This window comes from Sceloporus undulatus, chromosome 3 (assembly GCF_019175285.1).
Source record: "Sceloporus undulatus isolate JIND9_A2432 ecotype Alabama chromosome 3, SceUnd_v1.1, whole genome shotgun sequence".
NCBI classification, from domain to species: Eukaryota; Metazoa; Chordata; class Lepidosauria; order Squamata; family Phrynosomatidae; genus Sceloporus; species Sceloporus undulatus.
In genome coordinates this window covers 141,242,991-141,261,813 of record NC_056524.1, presented here as the reverse complement: position 1 = coordinate 141,261,813, position 18,823 = coordinate 141,242,991, and the positions used below count along the sequence as shown (strand labels likewise).

General features: G+C 37.6%; 1 protein-coding gene across 14 annotated transcripts in view; it reads left to right on the top strand.

Annotated features, from left to right (window-relative positions):
• CCDC122 (coiled-coil domain containing 122) overlaps positions 1-16,135 on the top strand; it is a 20,865-nt gene extending 4,730 nt beyond the window's left edge. For 3 of the 14 annotated variants that reach the window (XM_042460488.1, XM_042460493.1, XM_042460490.1), the window contains exons 2-7: positions 385-508; positions 1,469-1,506; positions 3,114-3,250; positions 9,383-9,781; positions 11,801-11,917; positions 13,724-16,135. In XM_042460488.1, coding sequence (XP_042316422.1) covers positions 3,134-3,250; positions 9,383-9,781; positions 11,801-11,917; positions 13,724-13,873 — 783 coding nt within the window. In that variant the 5' untranslated portion in view covers positions 385-508; positions 1,469-1,506; positions 3,114-3,133 and the 3' untranslated portion in view covers positions 13,874-16,135. Of the gene's footprint in view, positions 1-71; positions 208-384; positions 509-1,449; positions 1,507-2,660; positions 3,004-3,113; positions 3,251-6,367; positions 7,019-7,591; positions 7,659-9,382; positions 9,782-11,800; positions 11,918-13,723 lie in introns of those variants that run through there. The other 11 variants (XM_042460487.1, XM_042460497.1, XM_042460491.1 and 8 more) reach the window with 10 other exon arrangements.
• The last annotated feature ends 2,688 nt before the right edge of the window (positions 16,136-18,823 follow it).

The window sequence follows — 18,823 nt, the reverse complement described above, 5'->3', positions numbered from 1 at the left end:
GAAGTTCAGAATTGGTATCTATAATTTAAGGCAAGAATTCAAATAAAATACTTAAATAGTAAAAGCATATCCCTGAAATGACCAAATCTATTTGCTAGCTAGGCCTCACCCATCAAAAGACAGCTCTTAGAGTAAAAACTCTTCTGGCAATATTATGATTGTTGAACTTTTATCAACAATGACTTTTTATTGTCTCTAAAATATTTGGTATGCAGTTTTATTCTTGAATTCTGAGTCAGTAAATGCATAAGTGGGTCAACAATTAATGTGGGATTGGTTTTGGTTTTAGTCGTCTTATCTCAAAAACCTGTCTGTAAAATATCAATGAAAGAAAATTAGCATTCAGTTTTTAATGGCAACCTTTTTTCCTCTGTATCTTTTCAGGTATTATTCCATTGTTGTCAGGGCATTATACTCCTTCACAGAAAAGATATTGTTAAAAAATAAGTCGCCAACAAAAGTGCTTTTTTTAAAATAAAGACTGTGATTAAGTTCAAACAAGAATAAGGTAAAATGGTTTCTAAAAGACAGATACAAAAGAAAATATCTTCAGCAAATTCATTATTTTGTAGTACCTCCTATTCCACATATGTCTTAATTATTTATGGCTATCTTTGGCCCTTAGATTTGAAACCTTATCTCTTCATGGGATGCCCTTGAGTTTTCCCCAATTTTGAAATTTTGGCTGGCTTGATTAAAATTTGTAAAAGATTAAATAACAAAAATACCCCTAATATTCATTTTACACAGATTGCACTTGTTTCATTGAAAAAAGGTATGAGGGGAGGAATGGGAATATTCTTTCCAGAGTTTTCCCTTCAGATTTTAAGAAATGGGTTTTGTAATCTCAGAAATAAATCCAGAACAGGATTTTGAGCAAGAAAAGAAAGAAAATGTTCATTATCATGTTTTAAGAAAAAGCAAAATTGAGCAAAATACAGATTTCTGAAGAATCAAATGCTGACAGAAAAAGATATTTATTTACAGAACTATTGATGGTTATTGACACAAAATAAAAAAATAACAATATAAAACTTAAAGCAGTTTTAATTTAGTGTTTTAAAATGCTGTCTAATGCAATGGAGTAATTATTAAATGGGGAAAAAGAATCTATGTGGTTTTCAAATAAAAAGATGGAAGGAATGCAAATGCATATTTTCCAAAAGAAAACATTTCAGTAAATTTTCTATAAAAGGTGTTTGTGATTGAGATTTTTTTAAAAAAAAGAGAGAGAGAAAGGGGTTAAATAGCTGCTTTTTAAATTAAAACATTAATAAAAATATTTGGAAAATGCTGTTTTATTTAGAAGCATTTAAAGTAATTATATAAAAAAACCTGGGAAATTGTAACTTTTTTATCATTTATATTATGGACTCCTCCACATGAGACAAAGTTTGGGGGGAAATTGTGGTATTTGTTGCTGTATTTCCTATTTTTTTTAATTGAAAGGATATTTCTGTTGTCCCAGATTATTTCCTAGCAATTGCCAACACAACACTGTACAGGGTGAGTATATCTTACATGGAATTTCCAAATCCAAAATATTAAAAAATCCAAAATTGTCCACATGGGTGGTTGAGATAGTGGCACCTTTGCTTTCTGATGGTTCAGTATACACAAATGTTGTTTCATGCACACAATTATTACAAGTGTAGTGTATAAAATTACCTTCCGGCTATGTGTATAATGTGTATATGAAATGTAAATGAATTTCATATTTAGACTTGTGTCCCATCTCCAAGATATCTCATTATGTATATGCAAATATCTCAAAATCTGAAAAATTCCAAAATCCAAAACACTTCTGATCCTAAGCATTTCAGATTAGATAGACTCAAGTTTATACTGCAACTCTAGAATGGGCTTTTAATTCTGAGACACATCAGGAAAAATTGGGACTATATTTTAAATGGGGCCTACATTTGGCATGTTTTAGCAAAACAGCACAACAAATTCTCCTAATGCAAAAGCATGGATGCTTCTCTTGAGAGAGTCAATGGTCTCTGCCTAACAGAATGGGCTGTGACCTCACAGATGATGGAGACATCTTGGATTTCAGAAGAGATGCCCTTTTGTATTGCTAATAGGATTCAGATATTATCTCGTGGACTTTGGAATGCTTTGTTCTCAGTACCACAAGGCCAGAAGGAGGAGTGGACTGGTTACACAAATATTCCTCCACAAAACAACACAACAACACCTTGAGAAAATACAGACCTGTGGCTAACATCATCCTATTATATATATATATATCTTTCTCCTGTTTGATGTTTTAAATGCCTTTGCTTGATGAAGAAGCCAGTGGAGCTTCGAAAGCTTGCATTATATCTTTTGTGCATTTTGGTTGGTCAAATAAGGATATCACTGTTTTGTGGATGTTACTGTGCATAGTAAAAGAGAGATTCTTTAGAACCCTGGTATAACATTACTTTTGAGCTTAGCCAAGGTCTCATAATGGCAATTATCGGGATTCTTGTTGTTTCTTCTTCCTGCTCCTATCAAAAAAGACTCTCTGGAGGGAGGACTCCATGAACAATTTGGGATGAGGCAAAAAGACTGGAAGGGGGCACAATCACCCCAAATTAGGTATAAATCCTAAAATAAATTTAAGAGAATTCTTGGAAGCGAAGTTTCTCAGCATCCCCACCACTCACCCTACATTGTGCCTGAAGCCCTACTATTCCAGAGTGATTTTGACAGGTCCAGAGGAGAGGAGAGAGGTGGGATCTTTCCTTTTTTAAATATCTTTAAATTAACATATTAACATAATCCAATATTATCTTGACAACAGAAATAATTACAGTGAGCCTTCCAGATTCGCTGGGGTTAGTTCAAGAGCCCTGGAGAATGAAAAAATAGCAAATAAAAAACTACTACTTTTTTATCTGAGAGAACACCTTTCTAGGAACTGCTAGATCCTCCAGTGTATCTCTATGGGCATCATTTGGAAGAGGTTGTCCATATAATTTCACTGGAGGACCTACAAATGCCTAGAGAAGTAATGTAAGTACGGTATATACTTTATTACGGTCACAGACAGCTTGTGTTAACAGTGTACTTTGTAAGCCAAGTTTTACAGGCTGATCATGTTAAGCCTTTCTTTGTTTCTGCAGTGCTCTCTTATTTTCTTAGCATGGCTACCAATTCAATGAATTCATCATTAGTTGATGTGGTAAAACAAGTAGCAGAGCAACAGAATACTCAAGCCTCTGAAATAGAAAAGAGCAAAACTGTTCTTCAGTGGGTTCAGGTAATATGATACATTTTGATTAAGCTTGTTTTGCAGTGTCATAAAAGAAAGTGCCAGCTTGAAAACGGTCCTCTGGTTTTTGTGTTTGTGCTGAGAGAACCTTCTAGCCAAGTGGAATAGTTTTAATGTTCAAAGTTTTAAACATTATGTTATCTGTTATCTTACATTGACCCACTGATAAGTCGAATCAGTTTTTTGGGGACAATTTTTTGACTTAAATTTCTAGACTTATGCATGAGTATATACAGTATATTTTGCAAAATACAGGTCCCTGAAGCTGAACATTACACAGCCATATATTGGTGTAATGTAAAAAATAGGATGTCTGTATGTCAAACAGTGTAATATTAAGCGTATGCATCTTATTATATTGTTCTGGGCATGAAGCCATCTAAGTGAGAACAAAGAGAAGAGAAAGGAAAGGTCTGATAGAGAAATATTGACCTGCGTATGCAACCAGAAATACATACTGCATTGGTACAAGAATTGTAATTGATGGGTGATGCAATTCCCTGCAAAGAGGCTGATGCAATCATCTGATGACAGCCAGACAGCATAACATTGGTTAATAACACTCCCAACTAATTGGTCCTCAGATTGCCTCATATAAATCTCACTTCCTATTGGAAGTGGGGTGGGAGGGGGGGAGATTATTGTTGACATGAATGGAGACCAGTTAAATCTGACTCTTATTAGACAGACAGAGGCTGGACACTGATAAAATCCAGCTCTAAACACAACCTCCAATATAGACATAGCTGTCTTTGACATTTCCTATGTTGATAATGCTGCTCCTGGCTGGGAAATACCTGTAAAATGATGGTAAGAAAGAAAGGAAGCCAGGAATGCATGGGGCTGCAGTAACATTAGCAATGGCTATACTTGAATAATTTGGTGTTAGGCCTTGGTGGCTTGCAAGAGCACAAGGTTCCCATTTTGGGATAGAAATACAAAAAACCTTACAAAATACAATATAGGAAAACATTTTCTTGATTGGAGAAACTCTCTCCTATAGAGAGTTCTGATAAATGCTCATATGTATACCATGGTCAGTGATCCATGAGAACAAGGAGGAAGCAGAATAAGCTTTCATCGCATGACAACCAGATGGTTTATCCTTGTGTCAATGGCAGCACAGTAAGCTGTTTGAGATGTTTTAGAATGGGTAACATCCACAATAAGTGACTTGGGAAAAAGGAAGATAAAATAATCTCCCCTCAACCAACAGCAGACCCTCTGTTTGGAGAGACCAACCAAATTCTTTGTTTCTTCCATATGGAGTGCAAAGATTGTATTGGCAATTAGTATAGAGGGATCAACTGTATCCTCTGTTTTGTCTGTATGGAATAAGGAGATGGTGCCAGTGCTCAGCCCTTGAAATGTAGGGACTGGTTTAATCTAATTTATCTGTATGGAGTGAAGAGATGGTGCCAAAAAGGGCCCTTAATATGTTTCTTCTAACAGGAGTGTTAGGATGGTCTGATGTCATTGGCGACGTCGCTTGGTTTCTACCCAATGCTTCTGGGTGTAGGAGTAGGTACCATGTAAGATAGCCTGGGGGCCAATTGGTCCAACAAGTCTGTGGAGTCAGAACTGGAGAGGATTGAGGTGGGGTGTGGAACAAGAAGCCAATGATCCATAAGATTAGACTTTCCCAACCACCTGAGAAGCCTCCAATACGCTTTGCTCATACAGTAGAGCTGTTAACCTCACATCTGTATTATAACCGGCCTATGCCAAACACAAAAGGCAAGTCAAGCAGCCATTTAACTCCCATATTTCACCAGAAATCACAGTACTTCTGTTAAAATAACTGAGGCAAATGAAGAATGAAGAAATAATCACCAAAATGCAAGACAGACAAAGACAGAAATCCAAGTTTGAGAGGAAGATTAAACTCTGAAGTATTCCCGAGACACTGCTGCTACCGTGGACAAAAAGAAACTGAGGGCTTAGGTGGAAAGTGAGTTAGTAGGTGATCGGAGAGTAGGCAGGGCTACTGCCAAAATACTTATGTAGTTCTAGAAGGTTCCAATGATGCACTGTGGAAGTGCAGGGTAACCCACTTGTGTTATTCACAGAGCCCAGAAGAAGAACAGGTGTATCTGTTAGAAAGTTCCTGCAGAATGGGATGGACCATGTAGGATGAGAGTATAGTATAGTACTAACAAGTATAGTACTAACAATGGTTTATCAGTTCTCACTTTTTTATGATGGAAGAAGTGCTTCTAACTGGAAATGTGAATTCTACTGGAATGTTGCTTGCTATTAAGAAAACATTCCAGCAGAATGCCATCTGGCTGAGAACTTCATAGTCTTCCCACTGTGAGTACAGCATCTAGAAAAGCCTTAAGGGAGAAAGAATATGTGTCACCATTCATCTACCTCCTGAGTTTGAATGCTCTCCTGACTGTGCTTCCATATGTAGTTATCTCTCTGCTGCAGGGGTTCCATATGTAGATAAGACATGCTGGTTAAAGGAATGGTTAGGCATCTTGTTAGAAATAAATAAACAGCAAGATTACACAGCACTACTGTGAGGACTGATATCCATGTCCCAGGCACTACAGACCCAAAGATCAACTACTCATGTTAGCACAGCTCTGTATATATGTCATATGTGTACACAATTACTAGTTGTTTTTAAACCTATTAGAGAATAATATTGCTACTTTTGGCTTTTTGTGGGTTTTTCGGGCTATGTGGCCATGTTCTAGAACAGTTTCTTCCTGACGTTTCGCCAGCATCTGTGGCTGGCATCTTCAGAGAAATGCTACTTTTGTTTCTACTGTTTGCATATATTTGAGGGCACATGGCAAAGGAGAGTATTATGGCATTTCTAATAGTACAGGCTGATAAGGAATCCAAGTCCATGTGGTTAAGACAGCTGGTAACCGGGAATAAATTTAAAGGCATACTGTAATAAAATAAAATCTTATAATAGCTCAGATAAATCCCCATATTATATGACAAACATATATCAGAAATGTTGTGTCTTATGAGATTTCATGAGCTTAATAACTCAAGTGCTTCATACACTAAAAATTACTAGCAAGTATTTTGAAATGCTGTTTTAAAGAGAGCCACTTGTCTATAGAAATGGCTCCAACAAAACTATTTAGCATAGATCACTATTCCTACTTCCTTGGATTAGCAAGCAGCTGTAGAGGAAAGTCATAATAGACTTCTGTTGGAAGCTTTAGAGATCCCTCCCCTCAGGATGACAAGATTAAAAGTGATTACTAACACATGCTCACTATATAATTTATCTGTTTTCTCCTCTTGTATTTTATCTGTTTGACTGGGGCATTAGTGTACTGACTGTCATGATTCATGCTAAATTTCTACATTTCCCACTGTATCCTGTATACTACCGATTCGTATGATGCAGTGCAAAAAATAGCAGCCAGAGCTCTTCTCCTAATGGGCTCGCAGTCCAGAACAGGCCAAAGGAAATCAAAAGATGAAAGTAATAGAAAATAAAGGAGGATAATGAATTGTTGTCTTAAGTCACATGAACACCAGCTTAGTTACAGTTTGATATTGGGACTAGAGGTTGTCCCAACGGTTAGAAAGAAGTGAGGCAACTGTATTCCTTAGTATGCATGCATGCATGTATTCATGTAGTAAATAAGGACAGAGTCATTTGAATAAACAAGAGCTCTTTGGATAACTAACAGTGGTGGAACTGGATGAGCAAATGTCAAAGCAGAGAAATGTTGAAATGTGAAAATGATGCAATGAAGAGACAAGGCCATGGAGCATTGTGTAAGTAAACATCAGAAGCTTATGCAGCATCTTTTCTGCTAACGTGCTTTTGATTCTCAAACCTCCAACTTCAACATTAACAGGGTTTTTTCCCAAGCAAAACTCCATCTTCTGTAATACTTGGAAACCTCAGGGTTTTTTTTAAAAATGGTCTTACCTCATTCTCTCTCTCTCTCTCTCTCTCTCTCAATATAAAGGTATACTGATTTTGATTTTAGGTTTTCTACCAGGGTGAGCAATAGATGTGCTACTCGTGGCTGCCCTATCCACTATTGCAGCCCCCCCAAGCTTTCCCGGGACCCCCCAGTCACTGTGGCTGTTACTGAATTTGCCACTGAAATTTGCACTGCAGTGCAAAAAAAGTGTTTCCCCTTAGAAGCATTTTTTTGCCTATAAAATACTCCCAGTGTTCCTTGCATATATGTAGATATGTGCTTCCACAAGCTGTCTAAAAATATGAACATTAACAAGTAAACAAGTATGGGTAACTGCCTTGTTTAAAGGGGGAAAATGCACTTTTAAGATGAAAATATAACTTATTTGTTCCATACCATTGAATTTTAGCAGCAAATTCAGCAGTGTAAGGCAGTCTTCCAGAGCAGGGATTGGTCCCTGAAGCCATGGGAGTCATCAATCGCTGGTATATAATATAATAAGTTTAACAGTGTAACTCCAACTTAAGAACAAACTTGCTTGGAAAAGAAAGCAGTTACAGAAAGAGAAGCTCAATTATTACAACATTAGAAAACCATTTAATGATAAGGATAGAGTTTGTTTGTTTTAAAAAAAATCTGAAATGTATAGTCTGTCCTTCACTTAGGGCAGCTTACAGGACAGCAAAACAAAACAAATATTACAAAGCCAAACAAATCAAATATTGCAAAACATCTCAAACACTGTTATTTATTTATATCCTGCTTTTCTCCTGATTGGGATTCAAAGTATAGTATAAATTAAAACAGAGCAGTTAAAACAGTATGAGGTACAAAAGTTTAAAAAGCATTAAATAGTACATTCAAATAAAACAACTAGTTTTAAAATATTAAAATGTAAAACAATTAAAACACTTCAAAATACACAATTATATTATGGTACAAGACTCCAGTTAGTGAAAATCCATAGCAGTTTAATGCTGTAATTCTACTGTCTTTGAGAAGCTGTCTCAGGGGACATAGGGGTCTTTTGGATCACCCTTTCCAAGGATAGAGAGGAGACTCAGATGTCTCCTCACAGTCCTCTCAGAAGCTAGTGCAGTCTTTTCTCCCCTAATGCCAGGTCACAGGCATGTGAGCCCCAGTTAGGCCAATAGATGTATCAGGAGAGGCAGACATGGATATGCGGTTTCCACATTGCTTATAGTTCACAGGCTGGGCCCCAAATCACCTCCTAATCTATGCCAACTCTGAAGACATGTAGATAATTTGCCTCCCATTGTTTTGAATGAGAGAGAGGGTTTGGCAGCATGGGCCAGGGAAATGGACATGCCCGTTCTCTTCCTCTTCTGCTCTCTGCCGAATGGCAGCAACACAGCTTTAGATTCCTCAGTTTGAGGCTCTGTCATCAAAACACTTCATGAAAAGATAGGATTATACTATTGTATTATTTAAAATAGTACTTGGTTAAAGAGCTATGGAGATTGTTACACTGGCAAAAAAGACGGGAGCATAGCGGTATGCTCCCGTCAATATCACGTGATAATGCAAAGATTATCACATGATGTCATGCGATGTTGCAGTTATCCCATGAATAAAGAGGTATTCTAGCACTTCTTTTTATTCACTGAAAATTTTGCCAGTGTGATAATCTCCTTTGAAAAAAAATTACAAGTCCAGTGAGAATCCCACCTTAACTCACCATTTCAGACAGTGACTTTCCTTGCCCCACATAGTGGCAAATACAAAGGCTTCACACGCTTTTCTCAGGGTGCCTCTATCACTAAGATTAGGAAAGGCCAACAATTTAAAAAAAAAATCTGTAATCTTAATGTGTTGTAATGCCAGATTTCAGGAAGAAATTTTTATGATTTGTATGACACACAATGAAGGAGCCTCCAAGTTTTACCCTCGATTTATCCATATTTTGGCTCCAAAACATGCCCTCAGTTTATACATGAGGTCGACTTACAGTCAAGTATATATGGTAGTATTATCACTATGAATTAACAGTGGAAATAATTCATCCCTCCAAATATTGTTGGACTGCAGTTCCCAGCATTCCTCTGCATTGGCTATGCTGGTTAGGTCTGCTGGGAGTTGCCATTCAACAACATTTGGAGAGTCACATGCTTTTTGATCATGTTAGTTAACACAAAAACCTTTAACTGTTTTCTATACTGATGTTTTGCCTTACTGTATTTTTCTATAGACTCAGCTTCAGGAACTTGAGACACAGATGAGTTATGTTGGATCAGAAAGAAAGGCAATAGAAAGGCAAATGAATTATCAAGATGAAGCCATAGCTAGTGCAAAACGTAATTGTGAAAATCTGGACATTGAGATTACAGCTTTGTGCTCTGAGAATGTAAAATTGAAATTTGACACAGAAGCACTGCAAGAAGAGTTTCAAATTATGCACCTAAGAAATAATGCCTACTATGAGAAAATAACTGCTCACAAAGACCAGTTTGGCAAGGTGGAAAGCAAGTTGCCACTCATGGTTGAGGTCACTAAAAAAAGAGCTGCAGTCAAAAGGATGATGACCCATAAGGAGGCACTAATGTCTGCTCTTCAGAATCTGGATGCGCATGCCACTAATCCAATCCAGGTCCTAATAATTTGCCTTTTCAAATATCTTTTATGCTACATTTTATTTGTTCTGCAGAAGCATCACATTGAAGATATGCCTCTAATTTTATTTGTATCTATTTTGTTTTGTCTATCTAAGAAGGTTATCACATGAGGCTTTAAATCTATTAGAGAATAGCACTTTTGGCAATACTTATCTTGTCACGTGGTGTCAGTGTCTCAGCTACCTTCTCTCCCCCCTTGCTATTCTAGAACAAGTGGTTTTTTAAAAACTGTGACTGTCAATTGTGCAAAAAGTCCCCATCATGCTATTCAAGAGAGGTGTAGTAAGCTCCAAACCCAGTATGTTTTCATTCAGTTTTAATAAGGCAATTGTGGCAAGACCAAGGTAAGACTGATGCTTGTTTGATGTAGTCCTAGGACAGGCTTAAGCTGCAGCCTCGTCTTTTTATCACAATGTGATTAATACTTATGATATGCTGCCCAGCTCAGCAGTTGTGGTTGACCCAAGTTGCTTTTTGGGCAACTTGAAGACAAAACTGAGCCAGTATTGTACCCGCTCTGAATCTGGAATTAGCTGTGGAGTTTATCACATGGGAATTTCTCTTACTTTCGAATGAAAAGAAAATGGGACCAGATAGTTCAGCGAATTTACATGAATTTGAATTGCGTTTGAACTGACATCCCATTGCCTGAAAATAGCTTGCCATTGCCCAAAATTGCATGTGATCACCTCTCATGCAATAACGTGAAATCCCATGATTGCATTCAGACTGACTTCCCATTGCCTGAAATTGTGTGTGGTAGTCTATCATGCAATAACGTTACGTTTGGATTGCCATTGGATTATACTTCCAATTTCCCTTGTCTGATAAAGTCCTGTGTCAGCTGCAGACCTTAGGAGTTTAAGAATGATGTATCAGTGTGAATGAAGCCTCTCTCATAAAATTGGTTTCAAGCTACAGTTCAAATTACTTTGGCTCAGATTACTTTCAGCACAAGCTACATTTCACTGACTGCTCTTATTTCAAAAGGAACAAAATGCTTTCTGGATGGTGAAAAAAATATAGCTTCTAGTGTTAATTGAGTCTTTGTACCTAGAGCAGAATTTGACTGGTTTTCCCGTTATTTGGCCAAAGCATTTCTCTATACCTTCAATTTCTGCGCTGTCATTCAGTTCCGTGTGTAAGCAGTTCTTCTGTTAAATGTTGTGTTTAGCAAATTGTTTTTGTTTGATGGACTGCTGTTTTTGTTTTATTGTATGTTAGAGAATTTTTCAGGGAATGCTGTAAAACAAGCTAAAAAGCCACATCATACATAACTATTTTCTTGCTGGTAAACTTTTGATTTAGCAATGTAGAGTAAAAAAGAGTATAATGTTTTAACTGGAGCAGCTCTTGCCAAAAGCAATCTGAGCAAGAAGACAGAAATCAAAGTCTTAATCTGTTGAACAAATGTCCATAGGTGAGTTCTGAGGGTGCCACGAATATCCAGGATAATTTGGCCCATGAAGAAATCAGCAATGGACTTCAGTTATGGGCAGAAATTAAAACTGCATGTCTGAAGCTCTGTGGCTGTAGGTCAGTGTCATGGGTCTATGCAGCAGTCTTGGCATATTCTGCTGTTCTTATTCCCATATCGGGGCATAGACCCAGGTAACTTTGCTCTGATATTCCATAATTCTCCATGACAAGTTTAAATCTCCTTTCAGTCATTAAGCTCACTGAGCCACCAATTTTATCTTCACAAAGGCTTTATAAGGGTGTAAAGCCTTTACACCCTTATGAAGCCTTTGTGCAGATAAAATTCAGAGGTGAGGACCATGTATGCCACCCTGAGGTAGTTAAAAGGAAAGGTAGATAATATTAATAATAACAAGCACCCAATGCTCACGGTTCAGCATCAAGTGAGAAAGACAAACAGGCAGGGATGGAATGATGAATATCTAGTAATGTGAATTTAATGTTGAAATATCTGCTGTTCTTTGTTTTTCCTACATGCTATGTGGATATATTGGCATATATGTATCTCTATATAGGATGAAATTGTTCATTTGGAAAATGAAATTAATATATTGAAAGATGCTATCAGTGAAAAAGAAAACATGCTTCAAGATGAAAAAAAAGTGCATGCTAGTCTCCGAAAAGAAATTGAGGTGAGTTTCAGTAATTTGAACAGGATCTTTTTATACACTAAAAATTGAATAACACAAACAAACAAAAAACCCCACATAAGATAGGATACACTAAAACAAGATACCAAGAAACACACAGAGGAAACAAAAAATCCTAGAAACTATACCGCTACCATATGTAACTGAAATGACTTCCAACTACCTTTTCTGCATGGTACTGTATTTCCTAAACTTCTACTTCTATAAATTTGACTCTTACTCATTTTCAAAACTAATAGTCATCACCTTCATTCTTTCTCAAAAAGTCAATCAGAGGTTTCCAATATTTCAAAAAGGTTGCCAGTTACCTTTCTCTAAGCAAGAAAGACAATTTATCCAATCATTCATTTTTAACAACCATTTTTCTTTAATAGGTACTACATTGTTCTTCCATTTCTAGACATATAATAATTTTGCTGCTGTGGTCATATATTGCAGTAGTCTTCCATAGTTTGTTGCTAGTTGACCATCCATCAGTCTAGAAGAAAAACGTTCAGTTTCTTTTCTCTCTCTTTTCATAACTCATACACCAGGACTCTCCCTAGTTTATTTACGAATTCACAGTACTTTGTTTTGTGTACTTCAGCTTTTTCTCCATCTTGTCCACTATTTACATTGGCTGCATCTGCACTGCAGAAATAATCCAGTTTGACCCAAACTTTAACTGTCACAGGCTCAGTATTATGGAATTCTTGGCACTGTAGTTTTGTGAGACATTTAGCCTTCTCTGTCAGAGAGTTCTGATGCCACAAAAAATTACAGTTTCCAGAATTCCATAGTATTGAGCCAGGACAGTTAAAGTGCTGTGAAACTGCATTATTTCTGCAGTGCAGGTGCACACATTGATAACTGTCTTTGCAAAATCTTGATTTGGTTGTCAAATAAGTCTTTACAAGGCTTTTAAAAACTCATCCTCCTTTTTAAAAAATCTTCTCCAGAAACAATTGGATCTTCTCTTTCCTCTTTTTTTAAGGTCACTGCTACAATGAACAAAACTTCCCTTCATAAGTGATTTACTTGTATCCCACATCATTCTGATATCAGTATCTTTGTTGAGGTTATTCTAAAAAGATCTTTCATTTTCTTCTTACAGTTCTTCACTGTTTTTTTCCCCGTTTTATAAGTTAGTCTTATTTAATCTTATACTAGTAGCACATTGCGTCACAGATATGGTTGTCATGTATTAATAGCTAATACATTGGAGATAATTGGTTGTCAACACAGTTTAATTTACAAGGGATAAAGTGCTAATAGAGAACTGGTTCTAGGAAATCTTCTCAACTATAGCTGATATAGAATGATGTTGCAAATAAGACAACAATTTGCTCCAGTTTTGCTCTGGAATAGAAACATTTAGACCATTTTCCCCATGCCAATATGGTATCACTCAGAGTTCTGTATAGAGCTTCTGTCATCTATTTGTTGGACACCAGACCTTTTGTTATATTAATATGATAAATTTATTCATGTATTGCCTGAACAATACTATGCCTTGTTTACAAAGCATATGTTTCAGTGTTTTATCACTGTTTAATGCTGCAAGATACACACTTACCTGAAAGAAAGATGCATAGAACCCAACAGGAATTACTTCTAAATTAGATTGCATAGGATTGTGTTGTGGATTTAAGATGTGTTACTTTGATTCTATATTTTAAAGAGTGTTATCTGTCTTCTGTGAGGACTATACCCTAGTAATATTGTGTAGGATTGCATCTTAAGTGCCTATTTGTAACCCAGATGGTTGTCTCCTCATGTCCCAGTGCATCTTTGTTCATACTCTAATAGATGCAGAATAAAAGATATGAAGCTATACTAAAACGTCTGCATTGTCAAGTGAATAAACTTCAGTACAACAGAAGGCAACAGAAGTGGCATATTCAGCAAATGGAAGAAAAAGCAGCAGAATTACGAAAGCTCCTAGGAACAAATAATTAATGGGTCGTTGTGGCCTGCATCAAACCGTTGTGTGACTAATGCATAAAGTTTTTATTTTCAATGTGTAGTCTTTCCAGTTACGATCTAATAACAAATTCATTTTATACCCACACGTGACTGAATTTATGATGCAAAACCTTGGGGGAAAGTATCTACTTTCTCCAGGTTTAAGCATCATAAATTCAGCCACTATGAAAACTATCCATTATCTGATTGGCTGTACTTGTAAAATCTTATTAATTGCTTTTAGGCCTTACATATTGGGCCCCAAAAGCCTCCAGCTAAAGCTCCTTCTAGAACAATGTAATGACATGCAAAACTGTACCTAGTCTGAGTCTGGCAAATTTGTAAAGCAACATGTTTAATTTAACCAGATAGACAAATAATTCAGATATTCAAGTACATGGTTTTTATGTAGTGAAACAATACTTAATAGCTATAACGTGTCATGATTGCAATCCTAAACCTTCTTCTGTTTTGAGCAACTTGTTTTGAGCAGGCTTATATATGTTTTTTCAGCCTGTGGGGCAAGTTATTCAGGATATGTCTGGAGTGTGAAATTTGGAATACAGAAACCAGAGGCTGAGAGAGAGTTGATAATCTCTTCCATTCTACCAATGCTCTACTCAGACTAGTCCTCTCCGTCCTAAATGGCTTCCTGAAGAAAAAGTAAGCATGGGTTCAGGTACAGGGATTAAGCCTGAGAATTTGCAATTTAAATGTGCTTGCAACTGAGGTTCTACCACTGTAGCTTGGAACTATTGGAGCTCATGTTTTTCTATATTGAAGGACTTGGCTGATACCTGTTTCTTTGTGATTTCAGCATGAACAAAAATGATTGAATAGAGTGGAACAGAGGAGGCTTCTCTAGTTTTATACTGTGGGGACACAGATTGGTTCTTCTGTTTACAGGTAGCATTTGCTTTGTGTGGCTTAGTCCATCAAAAAGATATGATTAAATGCCACTTTCTCTCTCTAAATGCATAACAATGACAGAAGTGGTTCTAAGGTGTTTGCAACCTTGTACTTGTCCTTAAGCAATCAAAGCAAAACATTTCAAACCTGTGGGGATACATTAAACACTTTAAATCTCTTTGTACCCAGCTAGGATTTTGTTGTTTGGTACAAGGTTCATCTTTGGCGGGGTATGAAGAGAAATTGATGAAAGGAAATAGATTCAGCCAGTCCTTGGTAATGAAATAACCAGTTCTTCAATCTTTTTTTTTTTGGTTAGGGCTCAATTTGGCTGTTGAGCAGCAATGTAACACACATTTTAGCTGCAAATTTAGCTAGAAAAGCATTAAGCTCTCTAATAGAATGTCACCTTTTATCCTTAAAAGAAAATTCAAGTGCATTGCAAATGTTCTGTAGTGCCAGTTGAATTTTTACCTGTGTGTTTTCTTTCACTTCTAAAACTAGGGCATGCTTTTGTAAAAGTGAGTAAAAACAACATCTTAACCACAACAACATATTAAATGATACCTTTGTTGTGGTATAATTAATAAGCTAGAAAGGGACCTGCACTAAAACATCACATTAAAATAACTGCTGGACCAAAAGGATGTTTCTTCATATTAATAGCTTGTTATTGTTGTTACAGTGTTTTCAATATTTCTCAAGTTTATACATAGGTTAAAAGTCTTGACTAACCTACCAAAGCCCTCTTACTGTATCTTATTGAGCTAAATTTATTTCCCTATTGAATTCAGTAAGTGGGTGCCCTAGTTTTTTGGGTGACACCCCATCTGATGACTTTTTAAAGGGGAGAACAAGAGGAGTGATTCTTTTCCTTTCATCTTTCTTCACTGTCCAACTTCCACAACCATATATAAAAATTGGAACAATCCTAAATTTGTTATTCAGTTATATATCTTTGCACTTGAGGATCTTGTATAACTCTTTCATCGCTGTCCTTCCAAATCGTAGTCTTCTTCTGATTTCTTGACTGCAGTCTCCATTTTGATTAATGACTAAGGCAAGGTATAGGAAATATCTCAATGTCTTTGGTGTCTAATTTAAAGTTGTGTAAATAATCTGTGGTCATATGTTAGAAAAGGTGCACAAAAGCTTCAATTCAGAGAGTACAAATCTGTATGAGGATGTTCTGGCTATACCTCTAAATGTGTCACAGTCTTTGTGTTGAAAGCCAACACCTGCCTTGGGAGAGTAATAGAGGATGTAAACTCCTAGTTAAACATGGTTCTGTAACATTTTGTATTTTTGTGTATTATTATTTTATTTGTCCAATAAATCTTATTATTTATTTTCACTGAATACATGATATGTTGTTCAAGTTCCTAACACTGTTAACAAATATAATACAGTCTGATGGTTCCCTCTAGTGGCAATATATTGCCTTTGCATACATTCCCACTGAAACTAGCTGCACCAAACCAGCCCACTCTGTTTATATAACGTCTTTCAGTTCTGTGGCTAGAAATAACCCACTCTTATGTCCCAAAGGTATTGTTATCTGTCTCCCAGCCTTTGAATGGATTAATCTGCACAAATCAGGCCATACCATGCCACATGCTTAGAACCACACCCACAATGAAAGTTGGTTAGAGCAATGGTTTGAAATAAGCCAAGCTGTTTGCTGTTTGCTGAAAATACAGGCAAGTGCCTTTTCCATGTCAACCCAAGATCATTGCAAAGCACATTAGTAGCAAATCTTTTCTTATCTCTTAATATGGCAATCATATCACCAGGGCATCAGCAAAATCCCAGCAACTGAGGAAATGCCACTTGACATTCTGTCCATAGTCTCTGAGCCTTGTGTCTGGATGGCCATAGGGAGAGCTGAAGCGACTGAACAGAAACATTTCCTTCATAAATGTATTCAAATCTGCTTTGAGCCTAGTGAGTTTTTTTAAAGAAGCTGTGAGCAATGTTTCAGTGTTTTTCAGCTGTAACTATTTCTGACTTTAGCACAGGTAAAAATGGAGAAAATTAATCATAGAATCAGAGGCCGGATACAAACCGGCAGTTGGGACGTCCTCTGGACGTCCCATTTTAAAAAAGGGGCGTCTCTTATAGACGCCCCTGAGTCTAGTACGGACTGTGTCCGTACAAGATGGCGGCGCCCCTTCCACATGGGCGCCGCCATCTTTACGTACTGGCCGCATAGCGTCCAGACGTGTCGCGGTGCCTATGACGTTGCGAATGCGCCAGCGCGCCTCGCGACGTCATGGAGGCGCCGCAAAATGAAGCTCCGAAATGGAGCTTCTTTTTCGGTCCGCGCGGGAGCCGCGCCGTCTGAAGGCTCCGGCTCCCCCGCGGACTTACCGGTGGCGGCGGCAGACCGCCGCAAAGCGGCGGTATGTACCCCGCCATAGAATCATAGAGTTGGAAGAGACTGCAATGGCCATCCAGTCCAACCCCCTGCCATGCAGGAAATCCAAGTCAAAGCATCCTCGACAGATGGCCATCCAGCCTCTGTTTAAAGACCTCTAAGGAAGGAGACTCCACTACACTCCGAGGGAGTTTGTTCCACTGTCAAACAGCCCTTACTGTCAGGAAGTTCCTCCTAATGTTGAGGTGGAATCTCTTTTCTTGGAGATTGCACCCATTGTTCCGGGTCCTAGTCTCTGGAGCAGCAGAAAACAATTTATAACCAGGAAAATAAAGTAAAACAAAACAATAAAGTAAAACAAAAAGAAAACATAACGGAACTAACCAGCAGATGTATCTAATTATAAAACTACGTAATATTTTACTGGAAGGCTGTATACATCAAAAGGTTTGTCATATATGAACTGTACAAAATGTAAGAAATAACAGAATGAAATATCCTCATATCCACATTGCAAGATTAGTAGTGTGCATATTGATATTCTCCAAAACAAAAAGCAAAACGCTCTAGTTCCAAGGCACGCACTTTAAAATATATTTTTAAATACTTGTTTTAAAAAAATACTTTTTAAAATTTGAATACTTACAGGAAATAACAAAGGAAGTAAAACATTTATACACTTTATAAAGCATGACATAAAAATGTATGAGTAATGTGTATGAGTAATGAGAGCCAGCGTGGCATAGTAGTTTGAGTACTGGACTATGATGCTGGAGACCAGAGTTGGATTATCAGCTCTGCCACGAAACCCACTGGATGACCTTGGGCTCTCAGCATCAGAGTAAGGAAATGACAAACTTCCTTTGAACAAATCTTGCCAAGAAACCCCCTATTAGGGTTGCCATAAGTCAGAAACGACTTGAAGGTGCACAACCCACATACACAGTGTTAAAAACAGAACTAAATAAGATGGAAAGAAACAACAGACACTTTCAGAAATGAAAGGAAGGTCTGAAACTGTGCTACACATGTTATAGGAACATGGCATGTGAGAAACATGAATAAAGGAAAATTAAGTAAAAAAAGAGAAGGACAGAGCGTATAAATGTAGCAATATACTAGGGGTGAGTGAACACACATGAACACATACCAATCTTTGTTACACCAAGCTTTCTGGGAATTTTTAACCTAGGAAAGAGAAAGTTAAGAGGTGACATGATTGCCCTGTTTAAATATTTGAAGGAATGTCATATTGAGGAAGGAGCAAGCTTGTTTTCTGCTGCTCCAGAGAATAGGACCAGGAGCAGATGGGCCAGGAGAGCACAGGTTACCCTGGCCCAGGTCCCACACTGGATTGGTCCCTGGGCTGGTGCAGGGTCGGGCAGTTACACACTGGTCTGTCCATGCACCACCAACCCACTACCACCACACACCCCTTACCTCCACCATTACCACTAGTAAGAAGATCCCTGCCACCATGTCTGATGTGGTAACAGGGTGCCTGGCTGCACCCACATGGCCAGGCGCCCCGTTTTCATGTCAGACATGCTGACAGTGGCAATGTTGGAAGGAGGTAAGGGATGCACGGGACTGTTTCATCTGCCATGGTTTGCTGTGGAGTCTCCATGAAACTCTGCAAGAAATGGCGTGTCATTTTG